At 46.9% G+C, this 26,628-nt stretch overlaps 1 protein-coding gene across 1 annotated transcript in view; it reads right to left on the bottom strand.

Annotated features, from left to right (window-relative positions):
• The window catches only part of LOC135385293 (sex peptide receptor-like), a 480,167-nt gene that overhangs the window by 48,019 nt on the left and 405,520 nt on the right, over nt 1-26,628 (bottom strand). The window contains 1 exon segment of the mRNA XM_064614517.1: nt 2,014-2,074. Within this exon segment, the coding sequence (XP_064470587.1) occupies nt 2,014-2,032 (19 nt within the window). The 5' untranslated portion in view covers nt 2,033-2,074.

Genomic DNA, 26,628 nt, shown 5'->3' with positions numbered 1-26,628 from the left:
ATGACTTGCGCAAATCCCAGAAGGGTTTCGACCCTTAAACCACCGATTTGCTTTAATCCGTGGGAGCATCAGTAATTATTTTCTGAATCGATTACATAACAACACGAGAACACAGCAATTAAAGGTCCTTCGAATACTCCGATAACTGTACTAAATACTCCGATAACTTCTAATCTGTGAATGACCATCTTAGCCAAGTATAATGTATATATCTTGATGTCGTGTGTTTGTTTTTGTTCTTGATTATACATGTTGTTTCTATGTAGGTTTTCATGTATCCACTCCTACAATGACGTCCAGAGGACGTTAGTAGTATCTGCAAATAAATAACTAAATAAATAAAATAAAACTTCTTGGGCGTGTTAAACAGTATAGGAACGTCCTTGGGGATTCGTGAGGTATGTTACTCACGAACGAGAAAGCGGGGGAACTATACCGTAGAACTCGTCCCGTTGCATCCATCCATAACATCATCACGTCTTTGCTCCACAAACTCCCGACTCTCCCACTCCCCTTGACTGTCACGCGACTGTGGCTTCTCCACTCGGCTCGACTCTTTCACACGTCGACCATGCCCGATCCCGGATGTGAAGCTTTCACTGTGAAGCAATGTCGTCCACACACAAGCGTGTGCTGTTCTAGCAGACGTTCGCTAAGAAGAGTGGGGCACAGATTATGCGACGGTATCAGCAATGCCAGAATGCAGTGAACGTGCGAGGAATATTGGGAGAGAACAGTGTTTGTTTGCGGGCATTGTGCAACTTTAAGGTCCAGCAGTCGTGGAAGGTTCTCTCTTCGGTAGCATAACACAATGTAACAGCACAGATGGCCGCTTTAACACTTGAATATCAACTCCGAAACTATACCGCTTCTTTCTCGCAAAAAGTGGTGACGGTAAGGGTCCAGGCAATGGACACGCCGAGCGTATTACTCGAGAATGTTCTGGTATTGGAGACTATATGGCCACTATAGGGAAAATAAAGGAAGCGCCACCACCTGTAACTTTCGTCGTATACCTTCCGCTTCATCAGGCTGAAAATGAGGAGCACGAGGAAACTACGAGAGTGAGAAAAGAGGAGCCCAAAAAGTTTAGATCTAAGCCATAGCCCCGACGCCCCTTCCATTCGTCCCGCATTTATCTTCATCATTTTCAGGTTCGCGCCTGTCTTGGCGTTGCTCCTCAACGTGAGGTACACTACAGCAACAAACGGATAGCCGCCACCAACGCCACCTTTCGTGTGAACTGCTGCAGAAACAGCGATGCGGCGGTCTAACTCAAAAGATGCGAGGCTCGCTGCACAACATGGTAATGCACCAGAATGAAGCTCTTGAGAACCTGGTGTTGCATCGATATTTCTCACGGGAAAACATCTTTTCGTGGTTTTCGACAGCGTCATCGCTTTATCCACTCTAGCCGTTCTTGCAGTGCACCACACATCCGAGGTTTGCAGCGGATGTCAGCGGATGAGTTGGACAGGATGTCACGAAGGCTCCATAGAGGCAGGACGGCTCCCATGGAAACAACGTTTGCTTTGACAAAACGAAATGAATTAATTGCTTTCGTCAGATTCAATGTGTTCATTTTTGACAGCGAGATGTGCGTTGCCTCTTTTACCTTGTGCCGAAACGGAGAAGTGTCAAAACAGCCTGGCTCAAAGAAGCCAGATAAATGAACGAAACCGCTTTTTCTCTGTACATGCGAATCTAAACTGAAAAACTACATTATCGTCATAGCCTTGCGATATGCATCAGTGCAGGATAATTGAAGAAAATTTGTGGAGCTGTAGGGTACTGATAATAAATAAACAAATAAAAAATATATCAAATGCATCCACTTTATTTCCGGTGTTCACACAGCATGCAGTTCGGTGTAGTGGCTTGTTCTCGTTCTCGAGCAACTTCCGTAGCGCAACACCAATTAGTAAAACACATAAAGTGTTTTTACTGATAGTGTATCTCTCTCATTCTGCCAACACAGTTAATGGAATACTGCTGCGCTCGTTGACTGCTTACCTGTGTCGTAATCCATCATGTTGTCGCGAAGATCTCACTCAGTTTCTTCTTGAAAATATAACTGTGAACAAAGAATGCATGAGCATTAGCACAGGAGCATGCGACCGATCTAAGGTGTAACACTAAAATTACAGCAATTTCGCATCACAAACTCTGTGAAAAGCAACCCGTACAACTTTCTGTAGACAGCTGTGCTAAGGTAAGCTACCGTTAAAGGGAGACGCCACGCCGAAAACGTGTTGAAGTAACAGTTGGACATCGATCCATACCGTATCATGCTTCAGTGGACACAATTTCTCATCCCCAGGTGGCACAGATAATTAGAAAACCAATATTTTCCTTTTGAGTGATTCGGCGCTCCTCACGGAAGAGCGGTTCAGCAACACTGGGCTTCAGCTCACCGGTATACTTCACATGCGCCTTTCTCGATGTTCCCTGCTATACCGGTGGCGAGTAGTTTACAACGAAATCGAAGAAGCAGATGACCCGTCATCCATTTCGCACGAATACGTTACCAAGCACGCCCGCACGAGACTACCTGTGACGTTACGCAGGGTACAGGACGCCGGAGGGAGAACCTTCAGGAGTTTCAATTTCGATATAAGCTTCCTAGCTATTTTGGCAAGTAACGAGTCACCGACCGCCAAACCAACTATGTTTCTCATTTCTGAACAATGTACCAAACTTATTTACACAGTCACTATTTATTTATTTATATGTTTATGTATTGATTGATGCCCACCAAAGGAAAGAATCCTTATGAGTGGTGCACTGTAAACGAGAGAAAGAAAGAAAATAAACGTAATGAGTAAAAACAAATAACACTCTGAGCAAAAAAAAAAAAAAACGATGCTAAGCACCGGATAAATAGCTAAGTAGATCTCGTTTCATTATATGCAGGCCTTCAAAAATATCAACATCAGTGTTACGAGCAAAACCATTGAACTCGCGCTGTACACGACTATGTCGATGATGGACTGAAGGATAGAATAATATTGCAGAACATGTGGGCCAATGCGGCACATGTAAATAAATGTCACTCAAAAGATTCGGACTATTGATTTTCTCATAAATAAGCTTGTGGTGATAACAGAAATCACGAAACGTACTCCTCGCTGATAATGAACACATATTAGTCATGCGGAGGCTAATACTTATAATAACAAGCATTGCTGAAGTATCTATCATACAATATGCCTATGAACTTCTTTTGCACTCTCTCAATTTTTTCAGTTTGAGTCATATTCAACGAATTCCACACAACTGAAGCGAATTCTAGTCTACTGCGAACGAGAGCTGTGTACAATGAAACAGCACAAACGGGGTCACGAACTTCCTTTGTAAGTCGGGTGATAAATCCAAGAGTAGACACTGCAGTGTCGCAGATAGCACTAACATGCTCGCGAAAAAACAAACACGTTCAACAACAGCATAAGAATTTCGAATTGTCCCGGTGTACCCTTTAAGTACTATATCAAAGTGACACACTCGTACCCATCAATCTATTACTTTCCGTTACTTGTCACGTGGAACAACAGTCCTGGTTACGAAACTTATACTTCGCTCACGGTACCTAGGATTAGGGACCGGAATCCAGGAATGGTTTCTGGGCGAATTTGGACAAACGCATGTAAATTACTGCCACTTGTGCGGAGTGGCTAGCCGTGTTTTGTCGCACACGCACCACTACGAAATGCGCATGAAACGAACATCGCACGATGAACACTGAGGTGGCGTTTTTATAAATAACACGACAGAAACTGATGTTCTCAGGCTGGAACGCAAATGATGCACCCTTGCAAGTCGTTGGGGAGGTGTGTTGGCTTAGGGTCGATCGATTCATACGATGCAACTTTTTGCTACAACTCTGTTCCCGCTACAGTTGCGCGCAACCCAAGTTGCACCAAAAAGGTTCCTTTCATATACGGCGAGCAGCTCGGAATGCCGTAGTTGTCACCGAGCTCGCCAGATGGCGCGAAAAAACATAATTGTCATCATTTTCGTCCAATCGCACTGCGACTTCCGCTCGTTACAACTTCAATCCGTTGCGAGTTTGATAATTTTTCATAATTTCCACTAGTCAGTGATAATTTCATCGTCTCGCGTACTGCCGCTGCAATAACTGACACATGGAAGTCTTCCTGATTCGTCGCGCTTGCAAGGCGGAGCCGTGTGATTGACAGGTTGCAGCTAGAGTTGCAGGAGAAATCGTTCGTGAAGCGATCGGCTGTGGAACTCCTGCAACTCGAGTTGCGCAACCAGAGCTTCGCAGTTCACACGGTGCAACTTGGTGGCGCAACCTGGTTGCGCGCAACTAAAGTTGCATCGTGTGAATCGACCCTTAGCTTGGTAGAGCCCTAATCTTGTCAGTGACTTCCTTCTTTCATCACGCAATGAACTGTCGATTTCACGTTTGGTTTATTAGCGCGGAGCACGAGCTCACCTCCAAAGGCCTGTCCTGGCGCGAACTCCTTATCTCGCTGTGTTAGTTTGGTTTGGTGTAGGGAAAAATAAAATGAACAATGTGCGGCTCATGAGGAGAGCCGGCCGCACAAGCTCCATTACAGATGCAGTAAAGTAAATAAAATAATAACTAACCATAGAAACGAAGAGGAAATGGCAGCCGCGTTCGAACTCCCTGTGTTCGAAACTTTTTTTAAATCCTGTGTTAGCGCCGCGAAGCAACTGTGGCTATGAGCGGCGTACAGACGTGGACAGGTGGCGAGAGGACAGCAGGAAGAACTGGGGGACAGGGGGTTTAGTATGCGTCCTGGGCCGACCTCAGGGAGAACTGTGCCGACATTCGTCTGGAAAGTCTTCCGAAAACCCAGGGAAAACCTCAGACATCACAGCCAGTGACAGGATTCGAACCCGTGTCACCTCCCAGTCTCGGCCTGGAAAGCGATCATCCTAACCACTATGCCGCGGGAGCTGGTGTTCGAAACTGTACGCACAATATACTTGCTTCAGCACAAAGGAGTTCAAGGTAGAATGCATACAGAAACGTCTACAACCACGACGAGTAGATGACTTTTGGATATGTGGGTAGATCAAGGTTTGGTCGCTCATCAGTATGGTTGAGAGATACTCCCAGTACACGCCCATCGCATCTTTCAAACTCTATTCGAGTCGAACACGCCTAAGAAAAATTAGAGGGTAGCTGTCACCGACGATACAGGTGATGATGATGATGACGAGACAAGAAAATGCGCGAAACGGTGTGCGAGAGCACTGGACCGAGCACACGGCATACCGAGACTCTAGGCCAACTTCCTTAAAATCTTCCAGGGAACGTTGAATCTATTTTAAGGGGGCACAAAACAGGTCGACGAACATTCTCCAATTATTATCCTCAATGAAAGAACGCATCTCACCATACCCAATTATGAAATTCTTCTGCTTCTAGGGAGCGTCTTTAGCACGAATCAATGCCATTCAAAGAGCATAATCCGCGCGAGACTCTCCTTATCCTCGGAACCGGGTCACGACTCCATGTTCCAACGTATTGCAACGGCGAATTCTAGGCGCTGGAGGTGGGGAAGATTTCGCTCCCCTAGCCAATTTCGGACCCCACTGAGACAAGCAGTAGCTCGCGAGGGAACCGGTTGCGGGAACATCGCGGTAACCTCGCAGAGCAATACAGCACTGAAAACATATTGCGCACGTGAAATAGGATATTGAGTGTTTTTGGTACAGTTTGAACTGACTATCTTGGATGTGACAAGTGGGTATATGTTTAGTTTTGACCTCACTTCTCTATAATTCAACAATATTCAAGCGTCCCGTTCTAAATGGCTGATGATGCGCAACGTCAAAATGACGAGTCGCCATTGTCGCAGGACATCGCAGGGCGAGGCATGAGAGGGAAAGAGTGCAGAGAATATTCAGTCGGTATGGAGCCATTATCTACTTTTTTGCGACAACAGTTTTTTTGAAGACGTTCACCGTCGGCAGCTTATCGCAATGAATTTAAAAAAGTGCGTGTCGTATACCTGTTGATTGCCCCTTTAATACATAAGGCATTGAAGGCATCGGGAACCCTGGTCACGATGACGCGTATGGGAACTGTAGTCGATACTGACAGGACGACGACCGCTTTCCCAGTTAGCCACACAGCTCTTCTCTGCACTTCTATTACCTTCGCACGCGTTTGTTCTGCTTCGAACCCATACGGAAAGTGCTCGAATGGCTACATTGTGGACGACTCGATGGAAGGGGCATGTGAATATGTAATGGGGAATATGTGGAGAATTGGTCGCAACTATGAGTACCTACCAGTCTGCATTCATGTGGCGCTGTAGGACGAAACTATGTTGTTCTATAGAGCAGGGCCGGCGACAAGGGGGGGAGGGCGAGTAAGGCGACCGCCATAAGCCCCGCGCACGAAGCCTTCAACCAGGGATTACTTTTTTTTAAATATCAAGTATGCACTTAATGGTGTGAAACAGGCCCAGCGATGTGCCTTTGCGTCAGGCCCGCACACCCCTAGCACCGGCCCTGGTAAAGAGTCATAATAAGAGATCAGGCACTAAAAATGACGTACGACACTGTCGCAGCAGTTGAGGTAGCATTGTTAATCTACTACTATGCCACATAACTCTGCTGTCGAAGGCGCCGTCCAAGATAATCGAAGATGTTTGTAGAGGAATGTAGCCTGCCGGCTGGAGACTGGATGCTGCCGTTGAACAGGCTCAAGCGGTACATGTACAGCTGGATGATCAATATTTTAGTTATGGCTTTCGATTGGTTCCACACCATCTTGTGAGTGCAGGCAATCGCAGCAAACTGGACGAAGACGTGATAAACAGTGGCACGGCTGCGTGCTGGATATTCAAATTGACTGCTGAAAATATTGGCAGCGCAGCAATGGTTCCAGCCATGTCACCCACAGGTTTGCGTCTTTGGAAGCATCAGAAGATCGTGCGCTCAGCATAAACAAACCGGGGGCGATGTCGTCTTCCAATGGATCCCCCCTCGTGAAAATAAATTTGGCCTGTCTATTGACTCTGTTTGGACGTTTTTTGGCCCCTTTGGCTTTTCTTTTTACCTTGCCTTTCTATAGACAATTGTACAAATAACGTCTAAAGACGTGCTTTGGACACCTTTTTTCCCGCATGTCCAAAGCACTCTTCCAAAGGAAGTCTATAGACGTTCTTTGAAAATTCTTTTTCTCCACAATTAATAGACAATAGGAAATAGAAATACAAAAGACAGTTCATTCGAAAACTTGATGATTGATTGAAAGAAAGAAAAAAATGGGGATTGTAGCCCTCATCACGAGGGCCGGCTACCCCAGATTCGAAAACTTAGTGAAGCAAAACAGCATCGTGCTGTCATGCTATTTCAGTCTCTTCTGTTTCTACATATACAGCACATTTTCAGAAGCTTGATCATAATTTTTAATTTGTGTTTATATATACATGGATGTGTGACTCCCACATGTATAAAATGATGAGTGCAGATCACATCACGAAAAATGTGTTGTGTTCTCGCAATGACGAAAACTATGACAATCCATTACAGAACAATTTAATGCACCTGTGTCACTGCACAAAAAAAAAAGAGAGAGAGAAAAGGAAATAAAAGGTCAAACGAACACTGAGGTCATTACATACACAATTACATGCGAAAGCGGTTGACACGCAGAATTGGCCAAGAGATTAAAAAATCTAGATTTCAGAAAAGTTCTGTAGATCAGTACAACCCACTGGAAAACTGCAGGTATTCATGCAACACTGCTTGGCACCTCAGGCGAGGGCCACGTGTATCAGTCGTGGTTATCCCCAATGTGGGTCAACGGGGTCATCCAATGAGTCGACGGGACTGGTTAGCCTCCCATTCAGGGGAAAGGCACCATTGACAAAGGGACAAAGTGACCTATTTCGCCATTTGTCGTAGGTGTGGAAGCGTGAAGAGGTCTGTCTTGCCGTGTTCCTTCACAGATTTGCCTTGCAGAAAATGCACGTTTTAGTGATGTGGCCCCATATGAACTCTTTGTATGTCTACCCGGTGGATCAAATATTTGATGTGGACATTGGTTTGCACGGTGCGCGTGTGGTGGAACGAAGCTCCCCGTGAAATGGGATCTGGTCGCTGAACCGTCCGAAGGTTTTATCGTAGCAGCTGGTAAGTTACTTGCTTATCTGAAGCTCTTGGCACCGTGTGTGCCCGTACATTTTACGAGTAGCATTTTTAGGAAGGTGTTCTCTGCTGCATGCATGCGGTTCATAATCTCTTCTATTGGTACAGGGGATGCTGCAGCCTTGGAAAAAATTAGGTTAGGAATCCTCAAGGCGCTCGAAATCGTTGCCGACCTATGTGGAAACTACGTAAGTACCCCATGATCGTGATTAATTTATAGTCTCATTGTTTGCCATCACAGTTTGGATGATCAAAATGGCTACACGCGTGGCTTGCGTGAAAACGGGATTTGCCGACGGAATGCTCCGATAACCGAGCGTCCATGGGAAACCATCCCAGTACCAAATTTAAGAATGCAATACGTAACTGGAATCGGAGAGTTTGTTGAATGCACTTGTTCATTAATCAATCGTAACCGGGAAAGAACTCATTCGAACTGCCGTACGGAAGAGTGAAGGGCTCACCGTTGGCCATGCTTACATTTAACGATAGATAGGCTTAATAGAGCGGCAATGCCGGAGCTCCAACAGCTCTAGCTTTGCCCCTTTTTATACTTTTATTTGTTTTGGATTTTGTTTGGATTTGTTTAGATTGGAAAGTGATTGTGACATGGTGCATGGCTATGCGATAAATGTGCGGGATAGCATCGCCGTCAGAGAGGGACAGTCTGGGATATTGTTTTTTGTTTTCTTTTTTCATTGCGTGTTAGCGCCGCGAAGCAACTGTGGCTATGAGCGGCGTCAATCTGGGATATTGAGTACCCAGATATTCTTAAACAGGTTCTTCTGGTAACATTTTTTGAACGCAGGTCACAGCAACACAAGAGCCCACTGGCACTACATGTGACAGGAACGTGAAACGAGCAGCTGAGCTAGAAGACGAGAACGAAGCACTGTCCAGAAGGCTCCCGAAGTGTAGGAGAAAAAATTATGTATGAGGAACAATAAATTTTCTGGCGTTTCACATGTCTGACTTGGTCAGTGTGTTATCTACGACAGGGCGCGTTTTGGGGGGGGGGGGGGAAGAGAACATGCGAAAACAAATGCATGCAGGCCACCGTAAGCATTCAAAGAGAAGGAGCATTTCAACTGCAATGGGCGGAAGCCCCAGAAGGTGACCTTTATAAAGTCTATAGCATGTCCAACGACAGATTATCTTTTGCTTTCCAATAGCACAAATGCTATAGAATGTCCGTACCAAATAGCTAAACGGAGGAAAAAGGAAGGAAAGTACTGTGTCCAAACAGCGTCTATATGCCGTCTATTTGTTGTCTATAGCCTCTTTAGACTTTTCTCTATAGAAATGCTATAATATGACCATAGGATTTTTCACAAGGGCCGCCCCACGTTGGCGTCGGCGGCAACGAAAGGGCGGACCAGCTGGCGTCCTCGGCACACCTGGGCTGCAGCAATATTTTGCCAACTCCGGACGACGCCGACAGGCAGATGGCCGTTCAGCAGCTTGTTGAACTGCGCCACCCTGGGATACGGGACATCATGCACCATCATCGACCCCTTCTTCCCATGAAAAACCTTCCTCGAAGCATACAGGCCATGCTCCATAGGCTCCGCACTGGGCGTGCGTTCACCAACTCTCAGCTATTCAAGATCGGCGATAAGGGTGACGCCTGCTGTGGCCACTGTCAACAACCCGAAACAATCGAACACATCCTGCGAGACTGCCGCGCATACCATTCTGCGCGCGAAGTCCATCTTTCTCGCTCCACCTCGGGCACGCTAGCGGACATCCTCTAGCCCGGTGGTTCTTCTGCAGAACGTGCCGCCAAAGCAAGATACCTCATTCTCTTTCTGCAGAAGGCAGGCCTTGCTCAACGACCCATCTAATACTTTGCTCTCCCCGACGAACTCGTGAACCCTCACCGCATCCCCACCTTCATCCTCCTCTATCCTCCATCCGTCCGTCCTTTCTTAGTGTTTTGTGTTTTTTAATTTCTTCTTTTTTTTTTGCTATAGCGTGACGACGCCCACTTCTGTGTGACCAACAACGGCGACCCTATCCTGCCATTACCCCCCCCCCCCCCCGCGTCTTTCCTTCACTCCCAACGGAAGAGAGTGAAGGAGCACAGCGCCGCCTCATACATCGAAGATGAGGTTTAACTTGCGGAAACAAAACAAAACAGACGTATCGGGTGACGCTATCGGAACTGCCCTTATCTTGGGTTGCATTTTCTATTTTCTTTTAATCTGTTTCCAGGACGCAAGAGGCGACAGTGTGCTCTTTCACCTAAAGTCCCTGGATTGGGAAAAGTAGCGATATCTTTACTGTCACCCTCTCACATTGGGGGTGAAGGCAAGGTGGGTCTCAGAGAATGCGCAATGAACAAAATAAAGAAAAAAATCTGGGTTCCTTCACGAATTGTTTACGGACGATCTACCGAACGGATTTTTGTTATGAAAACGGCTACGATATCAGATGACCGAAAGGAACAGCTGTTCCCATTGGGACAACTTTATCGCTTTAATTAAAAAGTTAGCTAACGATTTTTAGGTAATTAGTCATTCGACGGCTGAGCAAGAGATGGTCAAGAACGTCCGCCGGCCCAGAGATGATAGAAGTGAAAACAGGATGTCTATAGCCCTTATAGCTTTTTTTAATGAAAAATCTGTATCCAAGAAAAAGAGACACCCTGTAGAAATTTTCTATATACCCACCCAATTCCGCGTCTCCTGTTCGTCCGCCACTGGAACCACTACATCAGAGAGTTCACGAACGAGGACATAATCATGTAGAAGGACTTCATTCGATGGAGCATAGCCAGCCACTCTTATACTCTGTGACTGTATAAATGTCTCTTTCCTGCCGAAGATTTCATAAACAGACAAAACGGAATGCCACAGCGACTAGTTGATCGTCCTAGAGTGCCCGATGTTTATCCGCAATGCGCAGAGGAAGGAAATTGCCAACGACGACATGTAGGAATCCCTTTGAGCCACATCAAAATGGGGTAATGCCAGCGCGAGTTTATTTCGACATTCGTTGCCGTTTCTCATGCTGTTGCCACTCTCATGCCCACACCGTAAAAGCTTGACGAGAAGTCATAAGCTTGCAGGAACGGTACCCAAAATAATATCAGTAAAAACAGATGGAGAATAAATTTCCTCCCTAAGCGGAATCGGGAAGCTTTTTGAATGGTGGAGGGGAATTGCAGAAGGCTTGCTTACATGCATCAGAATGCAGTCAGCTTCACTGTCGTGCCGTCAGCGGAACTGGAAAACGGTTTTAAGACCGAACAGACAGATATAGAAATTAATGAAAAAAAAAAAAAGAAACATTCCGAAATAGGGGAACACGCCATACCAGAATTCAAGTGCAACTACGGAGGAAGAAAATTATATTTCTTTTATTTCGCATAAGAAATCAGCCTCGCTCGGAGATTCAGCATGCAAGATAAAATTGCCGGCAGTGAACAGCACGCACTTCCGTGAATTTTCCAAAGAAGCCACAAACCTCAGTATATTCCGAAACCTTCAGGACCAGATGGCGTCATTGAGAATTGGCTTCTTACCCTTAGCAACAGGGCGAGCACTCTCCGCTCTTCCTCCAGCATAGGAAGTTTGGAAAGAATATTTCTGGAAGTGTACACTGTGAGCTAAGCGGACTGCAATGGCACAAACAGAGGGAGATTCTGAACACACGAGAATAAGTCCGTGGTGACAGTTTAACGTGTTTCGCCATCTTTCCAAGCGCGATGCGCTGCGTATAATATTGCTGTCACGCGGACGTTTCAATGCTCCTTGAAATGAACGACGACCGAATTGGATGGTAATTGGACGCTGCTAGCTGGCCATTTTGAATTACCTTTGGCTCGTATGGTCCTCGACTCGATGAGGTTCGAGACACACCATTGAAGCCGTCAAGCCTGGTCCTTGAAAGCTACCGCTGACAGTCCCGTGGTCATGATCAGCGAATAAGCGACCGCTTAAAACGGTGGTGCTATGAAAAGTCCTGAAACTTCACTTTAACAGTTATTATGTTTTCTTTTTTTATGTGTATGGTATTCCTAAATTTACTGTTCCACTCTCGAAATCACGCAGAGGACGGTGTCGACACCACGCACGGTTGTACAAAAGTGTGCATTAAGTTAGCAGTTTTCGTGTTGATGAACAATTCAAACACTAATAAACTTCCCAAACCGTTCGTTACCTTGCAATTTACGCCGATAGACCCCTTCTTGTCTGCTAGAACTTACGCGCGCGACGTAGACGGACACGCGTAGCGTCACATCCGTCTTTCAACGTGTAAATCTCTGAAGGAGCTTTGGATAAGCCCGTGTGGCAACCTCACAGCGTCAGTGGTGCTCAAAATGATCAATGGCCATTGCTTTCAACAATCATTCAAATGCCCGTGTGACGGCGGTATAATATATATCCGCTTCCTCAGTACACATATAGCGAGCTCACGTTCTGACATTTTGATTACGATTGTACTACAATATTTCAATAGCCTCTGTCAATCATGCCTGTGAATCACACTTCTGTAACCAACGCAATACACAATGACCGAAGGCCCCATTCCGGAAGAAGCCTGACTAACCTTTCCTCTTTTTTCAATAAACATACCCCCCCCCCCCCGCCCCGGAAGAATCGAAACGTAACAACCTGTCCACGTCCTTCTCCTTTTCGCGAGTGAAGTACATCATACGCCGTCTACAGCTTGCAATTGCAGTCAGTTGCATTTATAAAGGAAATCACCGAACCCTTTCGAGAAGCCTGTCACGCAGTTTGTCCCGCGAAGTGAATAAACCAAAATGATGTCCGGTATGCTTTCTCCTATCGTCATAGCCATCACCATATCCGACAACTTACGTGCGTACACTTTGACGATGGGGCCACTGTCATTTAATGCCTAAGGCCAGCAACATCACTGTGGATCTCATTTCGCAAGTCCCCGAGAGAGAGAGAGAGAGAGGGGGGGGGGGGAGATGTTTAATGTAAGAAGGAGAAAAGAAAAGACTGGTAAATGTCAATGGACTGTGGGGGATCATCGATTTGCAGTTGCAGCAAATTCCAACGTAATATTGCATGTTCGCAAGAAAACGGATCTCGCCGGTAGCGAGTGTTCCTGTGTAATACACGACCCAATTACTGCGGTCCCCAAGTTCGTAAGGCATTCCGCGATGGGTTCCAGTATGTCCGGCGTCGTAAGTGGCATGTTAGTGGTGACAGGAAAGAAAGAAAGAGAGAGAGGGAGAAAAAAGATCGTATGTGCCTCCATAAAACATACATCCAGTGACTTTGGGCTAAGCTGACAACGGGTTGTTAGTACCACGGCAAATGAGGGGTAACAAAACTGTTATTGCACTTTGAAAGGCAAGGCTTCAAGGCGGTCCTCTCTCCCCACTCGCGGTGCTGATCATTTCCGATATATCGTATCGTGCTTTAACTTCTGTCACAATTGCTTACTGGTTCACCACTAGCGATGCGACGCAGTCAATAGAAATAGAAAGCCGCGTACTCTCGATCAAAGTTCGGCGTCTTACTCAAATTTTGCGACGAGTCCTACAAGCGAATGAAACGGCTTGGCATAATATGGGCAAGTAAAACGACCGCGCGCAGCTGCGGCAAACGAGATGGTCAATGACGGAACTCGCACCACGCGAGCAGTCATCGACCGAAGGGTTTCCTCGTGGTCGATATTCCAGCTGATGTAGCAGGTGTTTCACGGTCCTTGCAGAGGGCGCTGTGCTTAAACAATTGATGTCATGCTAATATACGCTGTGGATCAAACTTACGCGGATATCACTATGCAAATGGATGGAATCACGGAGCCTTTGCTGCCACGGGGTCATCGAAGCCGGTGAAATTGTTAATAAATCATACGACAAAAACGAAGACTCCTGTTCCTCTATGGTCAAGCGTGCTGGCTGCAGGGTGCTCATGTGGAGGCATGTTGCTCGAGGGGGGGAGGGGGAAGCAGGTCCTCATCACTGTTTTAGGAGACAGAACCGTGCCACGCGAGCCGGAGTTCCATGCGACGGTGTCACACGCAGGAAAGACCTGTCAGCTCGCCTTCGCTAATGGGCAGACGTCATCAGCAAAGCACAACCTTCTTTCTATGTCGCAGGGGAGCACACCGAGCGTAAACTATTAGTGCGTCACAAGGTATGTCCGCTACATTCATCGTTGTTATGTCAGAACGGCCGGGCATTGCGGTACCTCCGGGATCGGCATAACGGAATATTTATGGTGCGGGACTTGCACTGCTCCATTAATCTCCACACGCATAGGCGGGGTCAAATGTCCTTATCATTTTCTGCTTCTTGTTGGTGACGTCCTCGTGCAGTATACGTACGAGAATATGTTCACGCACTGTTATTATGCAGTTCTGCATACGGTGCACTTTACACTGCATGGAGCAGGCGTGTACGTCGTAGCGCGGCATGTCGGAAGCAATGGACCCCTAGCCATTTCTACAGCAGCTGCGCCCTATGTCCTATAGGAGCACCGTGCCCGCCGACGACGTTTCTTGCGGCGCAGCAGAGCACCTCCGAGGGCAAAGGAAGTGAAAGGCCTTTCTGAATTATGGGAAAAGAAGCGCGGTAAATCTGTGCAAGGTCACACAACACCGCTGCCTACTTGTAAACTTTGGCAAGCGATTTTTATCTGGCATAGTTATAGGGCGTAACGCTTTTTGTTTCTGAGAGTGGAGGCGGCACTTACAGGTACGACCCCAAAACGCAAATCGCTGCTTCGCTGATTACTTTCTTGGGAGCAGCTCAAAACACATTTCTTTCCTATACGGAACAATCGATCGCAGACGCGTGCGCAATGAAGTCGATCTGTGCATTGGAGGAGAAAGAAAATGTCCCGATAGTCTTACGATGACAGATATTTGGAACGTACGGACGGAATGAAGAGAACGGGCACAATTGAGCGGCGGCAGAGCGTTTGTCGCTTACGCAAGTCCTACTTGACGCTGTCATCGATCATCAAGCTGCACAAACGATAGGAGTGGAAAAGTATGTGACGGACACCAATTACCGATCATGGTTGGAAGTAGCCTTGCACAATGCAGGGGTTTTCGATCATGCGGAAAGTACGCCCTATCGCGCTGAATAAGGAAGGAAGAACTAGGGAACTAGGGCTACTCTAGGGTACGTAAGCGAGTTTGTTTAAAGGTTTCGGGGTCACTGTGCAAATATCTACTTTTATTTACATCCTATTTGCGCCGTGAAAGCATTGTAAGTGCGAGACATTTAATGTTTGCAGCACACTGGGGACAACGAGACACGATGTGTGAACAATGTGGGGTACAATATAATTTGCCATTATTTCCCCGTTTTTGTAGATTTTTTCCATAGTAAACTATTGTACTATTTGTGCTACATGTAACACTGCACTGCCCATACTATATTGCTACTAAGAGCGGCTGAAAAAGAATGCAGTGTCGCACGTAACGCAAGAACGAAACATTGTACGGAGCGGCGCGTGCTGCCATCTTCTACCTGCATTAGTCCAGTACAACCATGCCAAGAATCGTTGAATTCAGTACACTCGCCCTTCGTCAGGAGTCGTTGCCATGGAGCCGAGTATACTTGCTATTTCAACGCGTTTAAAACAAAGCGCAGTGACTAGATATTTAAAAAAGTAAATTCCAGTAGTCCTATTAATCGTCATTTACAAGCTATACTGCCCTAATGAAGAAGTACTGTGCATAGGTGACCCGTGAAATTTCGTGCTTCAGGTGCTGGTCAAGCGAATACTGAGGATGCATCTTGCAGTGGTCGACCAGTTTCTGCGAGCAAAACACTTGTAGAGGACGATGGTATTCCTCTATATGAGTCCCGACCGTCGATGACGGTGGCCTATCGGATGACGGTGGAGAAAGGATGCCCTATTGATGTTATTAAACCTTTTACTGCGGTTGAGAACTTTACGTGTTTGTCTGCGTGTCCCGTGTCTCTCGGTTATTCGTTCCTTCATCATGTTTCCGAATTTGGGAAGACAATTACGAGGCCAGCACATCACCGAACTTAGAAAAGGGGGACATTAAAGAGGGACATTAAAGGACCACAGAAAGCAGTCTAATTTTTTTTTCCCCGAACGCGTTGTGAGAGCAGGCAACTTGACTTGATGATTAACACAGCAATTTTCTCTCTAGGCAATATTTTCTACAGAAAAAAAGAAAAGAAAAACAGACTCGATCATCGCCGCCCGCGTTCCCGCTCGATTCGATCCACGGGAGCGAGGAGGAAAATATACAGGACTGTTAGGATTGCGTAACGCGAATTTCAACGGTATCTTTTGTGTGTGGAAGTCGACACTTTGATTGCTGACATATGCGGCAACTACTTTAGAGTGATGAGTACTGTCTTGTGATCTCTGAAGTGAGTGGTGACGTGTAGAGCTGGGATTAGCGGGACAAAAGCGGGACAGGAAACGCTGAAAAATCGGGACACTCTCCGGGACAACCAATATGTCACAGCTGCTTTTATTAGCTTTAGATTATTTTAACATGTTTCGCATCATCTAATCCGACAGGGAACAGATAGAGCAAGGCATAAGGAAACAGAGAAGAAGAAGAGAGAAGAAGCGGAGGGTGCAGTGAAATGGCCACAGCGATTTCCCAAGACCTTCCCATTATCAGCTCCGGCTGTAAAACATCATCGGTGACGTCATTACGGTTCAAAGGGGTGACCGGGCTTCCATCGGGGTCAGCGCTGTCCAATTGTCTTTTTACTTTGTGTTGCTTTCTCCCTGTCAAGTGGTGAATAATGGAGGACCTGGAAGTGCCTGCGGAATATCGACACGTGTTGCTACTTTCAGAGTGGGAAATTGGCACTCCGCAGAGATGCACAAGTTTGAGTTATACGCGGTACGATGCCGTACATGTCGGATGGCACAAACTTAACCGGCGTTGTCGGTCGGTTGCGGCCACACAACAGAACAACAGTAACAATCACGATAAGGAACGCGACACATAACAGAGACACGGACAGAACAACCCTTCTACTATCCAATCCACATACTCAGGGTGGTCGCGCTAGACAAATGCGAGGTGGAGGGGGGACAGGTTGTGGCGGGGCGAGGACAATCTCGCGGCTGAACCTTGAACAGTGTGTGTGGACCAATGTTCGTTCTATGTATCTGATGAATCGAAGGAAAAGTGGAAACAAACACTTCTTCCAGCGCTGCGGCGTACGGCGTCGTTCCGATTGAAAAATAGCAGACGACGTTTCTCCAAGAAAACCAGCCGGCTGTACCGTAGTGACGTCAAAATGACGCGAGCGGCTGGTCGGCTCGTTCCGAGCAGTGCCGCCGTTGCGCACGACCGCGATTTTTGAAACAGTGACCGCCGTATTCTTGAACGAGCCTCGACTCAAAACTCGACTCGAGCTGCTCCTCGAGGCCGGTTTTGCGCTTCATAAATCGACCTTGACTCGAAACTCTCCTCGAGTAGAGGAATTCCTCCGGGCATTCCTCGAAAATCTTGAGGTAGCATCGGTGCTACCTCGAGAACGCTCCTCAACTCGAGTTTGGCTGGTGTCATGGCGGAAGACAGGTCGTTCGCTGCGTCCATCGACTGCGTTTTGTGCCACGATGGCCTTTAACTGGGTGCTGAAAACATTACCACTGAGCGACAACGTTCAATAAGAGGCCATCAAACTCCTTTTGACCATTTTGATGATCACGAGTTCCTCATATGGTACACGGTACCGCTTCATGAAGAAAACTGTACGAAGCATTGCCAGTGGAGGAAAATCTGTGCAATCGTGGGCTGCCTCCACCTCCTGTGCTACAACTGCCCGTCGACATGTGATTTTATGGCGATAGGACTTTTCGAACTGCCACGGGAGACATTGTGAATGTGTCAGAAACGACGGTGTGCCGCGTTGTGGAAAAAATCCCACACCTTCTCGCAAGCACACTTTTCAAGACAAGGTGTAATAAATTTTCCTTCTGTCGCGCTATTTAGCACAAAGAAGGTGTGTTCGAAGGATGTTTTCACGCAAGAAGTGGTGCAAAAAAAGAAACACTGCATTGACTGGACATCTAAAAAAAATAAACATCTGATCTGCCTCCTCAATGTTTTTCCGTAATCTTTATACTGTATCAAGCTGGCCCAACCCCTGCTCCAGGTATCACCGAAACGGCTCAACAAATCTTCCATTCATGTTTTTTTTCTCTCTCGTTTCTTTTTTTTTTTTTTTGCAGTTGTTGTTCCAATAGTACAAATTCCGTTTGTGCAGTGGGATAACAGGCTCCACCGTTTAGGCAGAGCGCGATTGAGAGCCATTAAAGTTCGTACGACATGCTCGCGGTGACTCCCCAAGAATGGTCTCCCCGATTCTTTGCTCGGGATGTTGTTGTAAAATCTGTTTTGTTTGTTTGATTGTTTATAGCTACCCTCAAGGCGTTGGGTAAACGTACCCATCCGCTAACAAACAGTCATTCACGCCACATATTGTAACATAATAGAAGAGTGACAAGCAGTGACATCATCTTTCATATTATTTGACACGAGGTGACCATGCCATTAAGCTAGCTGCTGCCGTTGTGGTTGTAGTTGCCAGACCAGAAAACTAGGAAACCTATCAGTCTGTTTCCCTGTTCGAAACCCCTGCACCCTTCTTCAAACACTTGCAGACCTTTGTGTTTGTATTTGTAATGCACGCTTGTAGCGGACGCTGGACAACGACAAGGATGGCCACGCGCATGGAGCACCCGCTTCTCGGTTCCACCGGCGCGGCCATAAGGATAGGCCACCGTCATCGCCTCTCCGTGGCATACCATCATCGCCGGTCGGGGCTCATGTAGTGGAAGACCATCGTCCTCTACACGTTGGTCGAAATAAAGTAAAGAATTACATTTATTTTTCATGCCATAAGTGTGTTTTAAGCACGATAATTAACATTTTCGAGTGGTCCCGAAAGACGGCTGGGGGCGAGACTAGAGCTTTATTCGAGGACGGTTTATCGAGGAGCGCCTTGGCGGAGGAATCCCCGAAGCGGGTTCATGAAACGCATGGGCTCTTCGAGTGGAGCAGCGCCACTTTCCTCCACTCGTTGGAGTCGAGGCTGAGCGTCGGGTCGAGGCTTGTTCAAGAATACGGCGGTGAGAGAATCACCACTGAAAGCCCAGTGCAAAGCTAGTGAAGTATTATAGAAGCGGGGGGGGGGATAGTTTAAGCTCCTTGGCTGCACGTGGTGTATGTGTTTGTAAATATTCAAACGTCGCCCTGACGCACAATGCCCCGACGGGAGGTTTTCACGATCCACGTTACCTTCTGACGCCACTCGCTCAAATGTCGCCTGACTGCGCACTGCTGAAGAGGCCCAAAAAGGCCGAAACAGCTGTTCACTGCTGGTAATGCGACGTTTGAGCGCTTACAAACACATACACTGGGTGCAGCAAAGAGCTTCGGTTATTTTTTCCACTATATACTTCACTGGCTTTCCACCGTGTTTTCAGTGGTGAGTCTCTCACGGTGACGGGAGGATATCATGTTCCACGTGACCTTCTGACGCCGCTGTCTCAAACATTGCCTGCCTGCGCTCTGCTGAGGAGGCCCAAAAAGGCCGAAACAGCTGTACAGCGCCACAATCCCGGCTGTGAACGGCCGCTTCGAGCTGTTGTCTCTCATCGGCAAAGCCTGGGGATGTGACACGCTTTAGGGTCGGCGCGAACAGTGTGTCTCGGCGAGACATGGATGTTCCCGGATATTAGCAACATGTCTGAAGGCTGCGGTGCAAAGCCATCAAGTACTGCTTGGGGCAAAAGTTTACGGAACAACGGGTTGTCGCATTTCTCCACTGAAACGACAAACTAGGCGAAAACAAGAGCGGACACTGTAGAAACATAATTTCATCGCATAGGAAGCTGTGCGCCAACCATTGTCACGACTGATAGTGTTTTAGCTGCTCATTCCAGGAGAGAGAGGGGCGTACGCCTCGTTGTGACCATTTGAATACATGGTTATTGCCTCAAAACGGCGTAGGTGCGATAACCCTACCATTCGCGACAATGGTTGGCGCACAGCGTGCTATGCGATGAAGTTGTGTTTTTAGAATGCAGTGCCACGGATGATGTGGTTATCACCACTGATTCGAAGAGAGAAGGGGCACACGCCTTTTTGTGGCAATTTGGGTATACGATGATTGACACAAAAAGCCGTACGCTCCCATCTGTCTCTCTCTCTCTCTTCGAATAATAATCGATGCCTCTATCATTGGTGGCATTAGTTGGCGCACAGCGTGCTTTGCGGTGAAGTTTTTTTTATAGAGTACTTAAATATTAGAGGTTGGAACACAGGTTGTGATGAAACATGTGGAAACTACGATTCTGGTGTAACTGGTGTTGTTACACCCCTCTTTGGACTCTGTCGGATCTGCAATATATTGGTAAATAAAGAAAGAAACTCCACACACAGAGTACAAAGGCGCACCTGTTCAGTTCCTGCGGATCTGTGGCCTTCTGGGTGAACTGTGATCAATTTCGAGGTTGTTTTCCTTTTTGTTTTTGTTTTCTTCTTTCTCTGCTTGAAATAGCAAGCAGCAGTAGCGTAGGCTAACCTTTCCCTGCTTTTTTTTATAATAAATATATACCCTCCCCCCTCAGCATGCCCAATTGCATATTTGAATCCACAATGGGAGTTCAAGTAAACAAAGAGAACAAAGGAAATTTCACTGCTGGCACCTTTTCTTCAACTGTCATCGTTCAACAGAGCGGGAGCTGAACAACAAAATAATGCACAACAGCAAGAAGGCAACACATGCCTTTCGATCAATATCCTCCACACCTAGCTCTAATGGAAAATCTCTCTTGACCACCTGTGAGAGCCGCAACAGAGACGCGTTATGGGTTGTCATTTCACCCGACATCGAGTGAGGCACCCATCCCAACCCTTTACTACCACGTGCCTGAACAGCCTCTTACAGTGAATCTGGTACTTCCTCTCTTTGATGGCCTGCCAGTGAATGTCCATCGGCCGACAATAGAAGATTAGGTGGCGGTGATTGTCTTTGTTCTGGGCCGTGATTAGTTGGGCCGTGATGGTTCGGTGTCACATTGCGGAACGGGTAATTACAGAAAGGGCTCAAGATGAGGCCGGATCTCTTTTGCTCCCTGTTTTTGTTTTGGTGCACCTTCTGCAGCACAAAGGCAAGCAGTGGTACGGGTAATACGGCCGCGCCGCAGATAGGCTTCCGAACGGGTCTTCTGGACACGCATGTAAGGATCCTACTAGCCAAATAATCAGCCCCAAAATATCTAATGCTAGGTTAGAGTTACCGTCAATCATTTACGTAATGTAAACCTCTGTGAGAGGTAACTGTGTGATTACATCACGGCAAAGGTACAAGCTTGCGAACAGGTAGCTGTCCTGACCACGCTGTCGCCCTCCACTGCATGCCGTTTGGGCTTCGGGATCAATAGACGTCTACCCGAGAAACGCCATCATGAGGTTTGTAGACAGACTGAAACCGAAACAAATCTGAAGGGGGGGGAGGGGTGGCACGAATGGGCACTTGTTCGCTGCCTCCTATTGAAACAAAAGTAGGACCGAAGGTCGCGTCCCTTTGAGGGACCATCGTAATCCCCTCAAGATCGTGGCTTTCGGGCGCGAACTTGTTCGCCTCTAGCTTCGAGCATATTTCAACTCTGCCAAACTGGTTGCGCTGTCGAACACTATGACGTTATTTGTTTACAAACAAGGAGAGGACTATTGGTATGAGATTATGCGAATGTTAAAAGGTAGCGTAAGGCAGCAGAGAGACAGGTTATGTTGGCGGCGTAGTTTAACAGCATGTTGATTGTAAACCCAGCACAACATGTTATGCATGTAACAAGGAACGCTAAGTATTTTTAATTTGCGAGTAGAACTGCGGTAATACGGTTCGGAGCCACGTCTGGTAAGAAACAACCCCCAGCTCGTGGAGCAACAATGACCTATGTTCCCGACTGACTTGCTGCTCATGATGGCTTCGTAGCCAACACGTAGCCGACTTCTCTTCTTTTAGGCACAGTGTTACGCGCATACAATGTAGCTTTGCCGCCGTACTTGACTAGCAATGCGCAGCTGGTGGCGACTTCGACACACTATCTCATCTTGTACGTTACACCTAAATTCTATTTTAAATTAAAAAAAAAAACCGGAGCGCAATTGACACGAAATTTGTACACGAAAGACTACTGAGGGTTCAGGCTATCGAGCAGATGAATTTTCTGAGATTGCACTCCTGCTACGTTACAGTACCTAGACTCCAAAAATCAGAACTTCACCGCACAGCATAATCTGAGCCAACCATTGCCGCTATGATAGGATTACCGCTTCTGATTGGAAGTGAGAGGTGGGTGTACGCCTTTTTGTGGCAATTTGAATATATGGTAATTGCCATAAGAAGGCGTACGCCTCCTGTCTCTTCGATTGAGAAACGAGAGCCCTATCATTCGTGACAATTGTCGGCGTACAGGGTGCTACGCGGCGAAGTTCAGTCGTGTACTAATGAGGAGGAACGGGGTCAGTGTCAGGCTGACACACTGGCGTTGCAAACAGCAAAGTATTTTCACAAAATTCAGCCTGCCTCTCAAAGAGAGGGAGACAGAGAAAGCAGCAACCTCAGGTCCAACCCAAACTTTTCGGAGAGTACAATTTCAACAAAGACATTTGCAGACTATACTTATTTTCACCAGCTCTGTAAACGCGCAGCTTGTCTGAAAATTATACGTGGTGATCGAGCGTCCAGATTGAATGACTTTTCGTGAAACGACCCAACTATAATAGGAGGCTCAACTGACGTGGCGGAGGTGCTTTTGCTTGTCGTTTTCGAACTCATGTTCGTGGGCAAGATTACGTTCAAGCTTAGCGACCAACCAATCCGAAAGACACTGCGGCCACTATGATGAACTTACAGTGTCAGAACCGCTACAGGTACAGAACCGCTATAGGTGTCGTCGAAAAAAAAAAAAATCTGAGTTAGCAGAAGTCCTTCCAAGAGAACCAACACTGAACTCGCATTCAGAGGCTTTCATTGTTACCTTCTTCCGTGTCGTCTGCTTGGCAGCCACATACCTCCGCATTAATTCCCCAAGCCAAGTTAGAGCGTGGGATTGCTGCACGGCGAATATTCCCAGAGTACAGAATGTGAGCGTCATGAAAGGCAAGCGTGGAGCAAGAAATTAAAAGCGAAACTTGCCGAAGGCTCGATTTTGCAGCGCTACATCTAGATCTTGTTTTTAGTCTCGAAAAGGTCACTGTGCTCGTATTGCCAGGTCACTGTGCTCTGCCGACCTTAATTGTTATGTCCATTAAACGTTTGCGCCAATCCTGACAGCGCCAAATTTAAAGGGGAGGGCTCAAGCTAATCAGGTATTGTACAACTACATCACTGGTGTCACTTTTAGAGGGTGTGATATCCATTCGAGGATTTAATAAGGAGGAGCATTGCAGGTGACAACGAAACGCTACCCTGCGGGCCGGAGCCTGTTCAAGTAATTGACCAACGTGAGTGTATTTACTTTGACGAAGGATGTAGATTGGAAATTCGTGAATCTGTTAAACACAACATTTGTTGCATTTATCGTGCAAATAGTAACGTGCTGATACTTAGGCTTGCAGAACCTCCCTTTCTACTCTCTAAAAACAGAACTTCAGCGCACGCAGTAGGCGAACTATCACCACGAATGATAGGGTTATCGCTTGTGATTCGAAGAGAGAGAGAGAGAGGGGTGCACGCCTTTTTATGTCAATTATAATATATCTAAACTGACACAAAAAGGCGTACGCCTCCCTCTCTCTATCTTCGAATCGGGCTTCATCGCTTCCAGTGCTCGCGAGCTAACGAGTGGCGGGGCTCTCGTTAACACGGACACGTTACACGTTTCACGTGACGCGCTTTCGTTAACGGGACAAAGGCGTAATCTCTCGCTCGCATAACGACCAACGGTGTCGTCTGCCTAACGAGTGTGTTCACGTGTTCTCATGCTTCATCGCCTACATGGCTCATGATCTAACGAAGCGCGAGGCACTCGTGAACTCGAGCATGTGGTGTATGACGTGTTCTTTTCGTTAACGTAACAGGGGCGTAATCTCTCGGTCCAGTAACGATTGAACGAGATCGTGTGCCTTACGAGTGGGTCTACCCACTCGTTAGAATGTTAAACATCTTCGTTTGCAGATTTGCGTAAACAAAAATGAACATGTATTGCTCCACGACTGCGTACAAAATGATATACTTTCCCTTTCATCGTATTCACACCACTGGTTACATGAGGGCTGTGACATATTCTCGAGAAGATGAAGATCAAGACGAGAAAGAAGATGAAGAGGTGACAACGGCAAGCCATAGACAAGCCATGCGAGCTATCCAAACAAAATTAAACAACCCCATTGGTCGAAAACATTGCATTGATTACCGGTCCAGGGTAATCCTGAACGAACTACAGCTGAAACGAGCTGCAGACCAGCTCCCGTGGCTCAGTGGTTAGCGTGCTAGCCATGTCACGTCGAGACTGGGAGGTACCTGGGTTCGAATCCCGGTGCCGGCTGTGCTGTCTGGGGTTTTTCCTGGGTTTTCCTCAGACGCTTTCAGACACATGTCGGCACAGTTCCCCTAGAAGTCGGCCCAGGACGCACATTTCCCCAGGGCGTCAGTCGTGACGTTGCCCACATACGTGAGGCCGACAATGGCAAGCCCTTTCAACATCACCACCACGTAGTTTGTTCAGGGCGGTGACATCACAGCACGTAAGGGCTGGTAACGAACAGGATAGCCTCAAGGAGGAAGCTAAACGAGGAGCAGAGAATGTGACCACAGCAAAGTGCAGATAAGGTTCATTGTTTCGTTATTGCGAACGACTGGCTGATGTTGAAGTTGCCAAAGATGTCGGAAGGATTCGTCACTTGGGCGATCTCGCAAGCCGGTAACCAGTCCCCATAGACTCGATGGCGTCAGGATGCCTTTCAACTGGACGAGACCGATTTTGTAAAATTGTTCCGTCTGCCAAGAAACGTTGTCCGCGCCGTTTGTGGGGCCTTGCGGCTGTACTTCACACCGTCTTGATAGCAACGGGGTTGTGATGAACAACTAAAGCGAATTGGGTACCTATAGTAGTTTTCGAATTCTTCTTTTTTAGAGTACATTTCGGACGTAGTGTTGATGTTGTAATGAATGTGAGGATCAAAGCATCCTGTACATTTCCTGAGGTAGATTCTTTCGAATAGTTCCATACCATTCTCTTGCTTCGTGGCACAAACACGGAATATAAAAAAGCTCATTAACGTTTTGTTCAAGCTCGCTACAAAAACGTAATAAAACGTTTTCTGGTAATTTAATTTAAGGCTGCGGTTTATGAAGCTTACTAAGGCTGCGCGTTGTACTTCCATGCTTGAAACAAAAATTAACATACAGGTAATCAAATAGGTGTTTACGCTGAGGAGAAAGGGCAGCCTCCTCCTTTCTTCTTTTGATACTACTGATACCACTAAGTCTTCCCATTCTTGCCTCGGACTCCCATGTGCCCTAGAACTCGGCACACACTACTTCTCGTGTCACGCTGAAGACCATTCTCACACAAGACCATCGTCGGGGCAGGAATATGGTTTATAATTTTTGCACGATGCGTATTACACGATTTTTTGCGTATTGCACGATTTTACTTACAGTGACATACTTTTTTGTTCATTATTTTTACACGACTAGCGAGTCATATAATGGGACGTGAAGAAGAAGATGAACGAGCATGGGAACGAACATTGGAATGGAACGAGCATGTATGAGAGCACGAGAATGAGAGTTAACGGAACAAATAAAACATTTCTATTGGTCGGAGAAAATGCAGCCTCGCTGGCAGCCTGCTCTTCGCTCAGGGCGGTGACATCACAACACGTGAGCACTCGTAACGTGCACAATAGCCGGAAAGAAGAAGCTTCACGAGGAGCACAGATTGTGACCACAGCAAAGCATCGATAAAGTTGCTCGTTTCGTTATCCTGAACGACTCGTTCAGCTGTCTCGTGTCGTCAAGTTGAATGTGCGAAGCGATTAATCCCTGGCAACCTGTCGTTCGTGGCAACGGTCCGGTTGCGGTGAAGTCCTGGTTTTAGAGTGTAGCACGCTATTAGCCAGCCATCATCCCGAATAACAACATTCTCGCCCTTGATATGATGAAAACAGGGGGCGTACACCATTTTTGTGGCAATATGCAGTTCATAATAGCCACAAATATGGCGTACGCCTCCATTTTCATCAAATCACGGGAGAGAACGTTGTCATTCGGGATGACGGTTGGCTCGGAGCGGGCTATGTGGTGAAGCTCGTTTTGAAGAGTGAGCGGTTACGATGAATGGAAATGAACATTATCGAGAAAAAGTAGCATAGGTTCAACTAGGATAGCGTTTATAGACATGTAATATCATCCAGCCGTATGTTTCTTGTGTGTCCGAAATGTCCTAGTCGCGCTTTGAGTCGGGTGGGGGCGGAGGGGTTATTTCTTCTTTGCGAATGCTTTGAGAGACG

This window comes from Ornithodoros turicata, chromosome 2 (assembly GCF_037126465.1).
Source record: "Ornithodoros turicata isolate Travis chromosome 2, ASM3712646v1, whole genome shotgun sequence".
In the NCBI taxonomy this organism is placed as follows: Eukaryota; Metazoa; Arthropoda; class Arachnida; order Ixodida; family Argasidae; genus Ornithodoros; species Ornithodoros turicata.
Note: the sequence above shows the minus strand (reverse complement) of the source record. Positions and strands in the feature narration are given on the sequence as shown.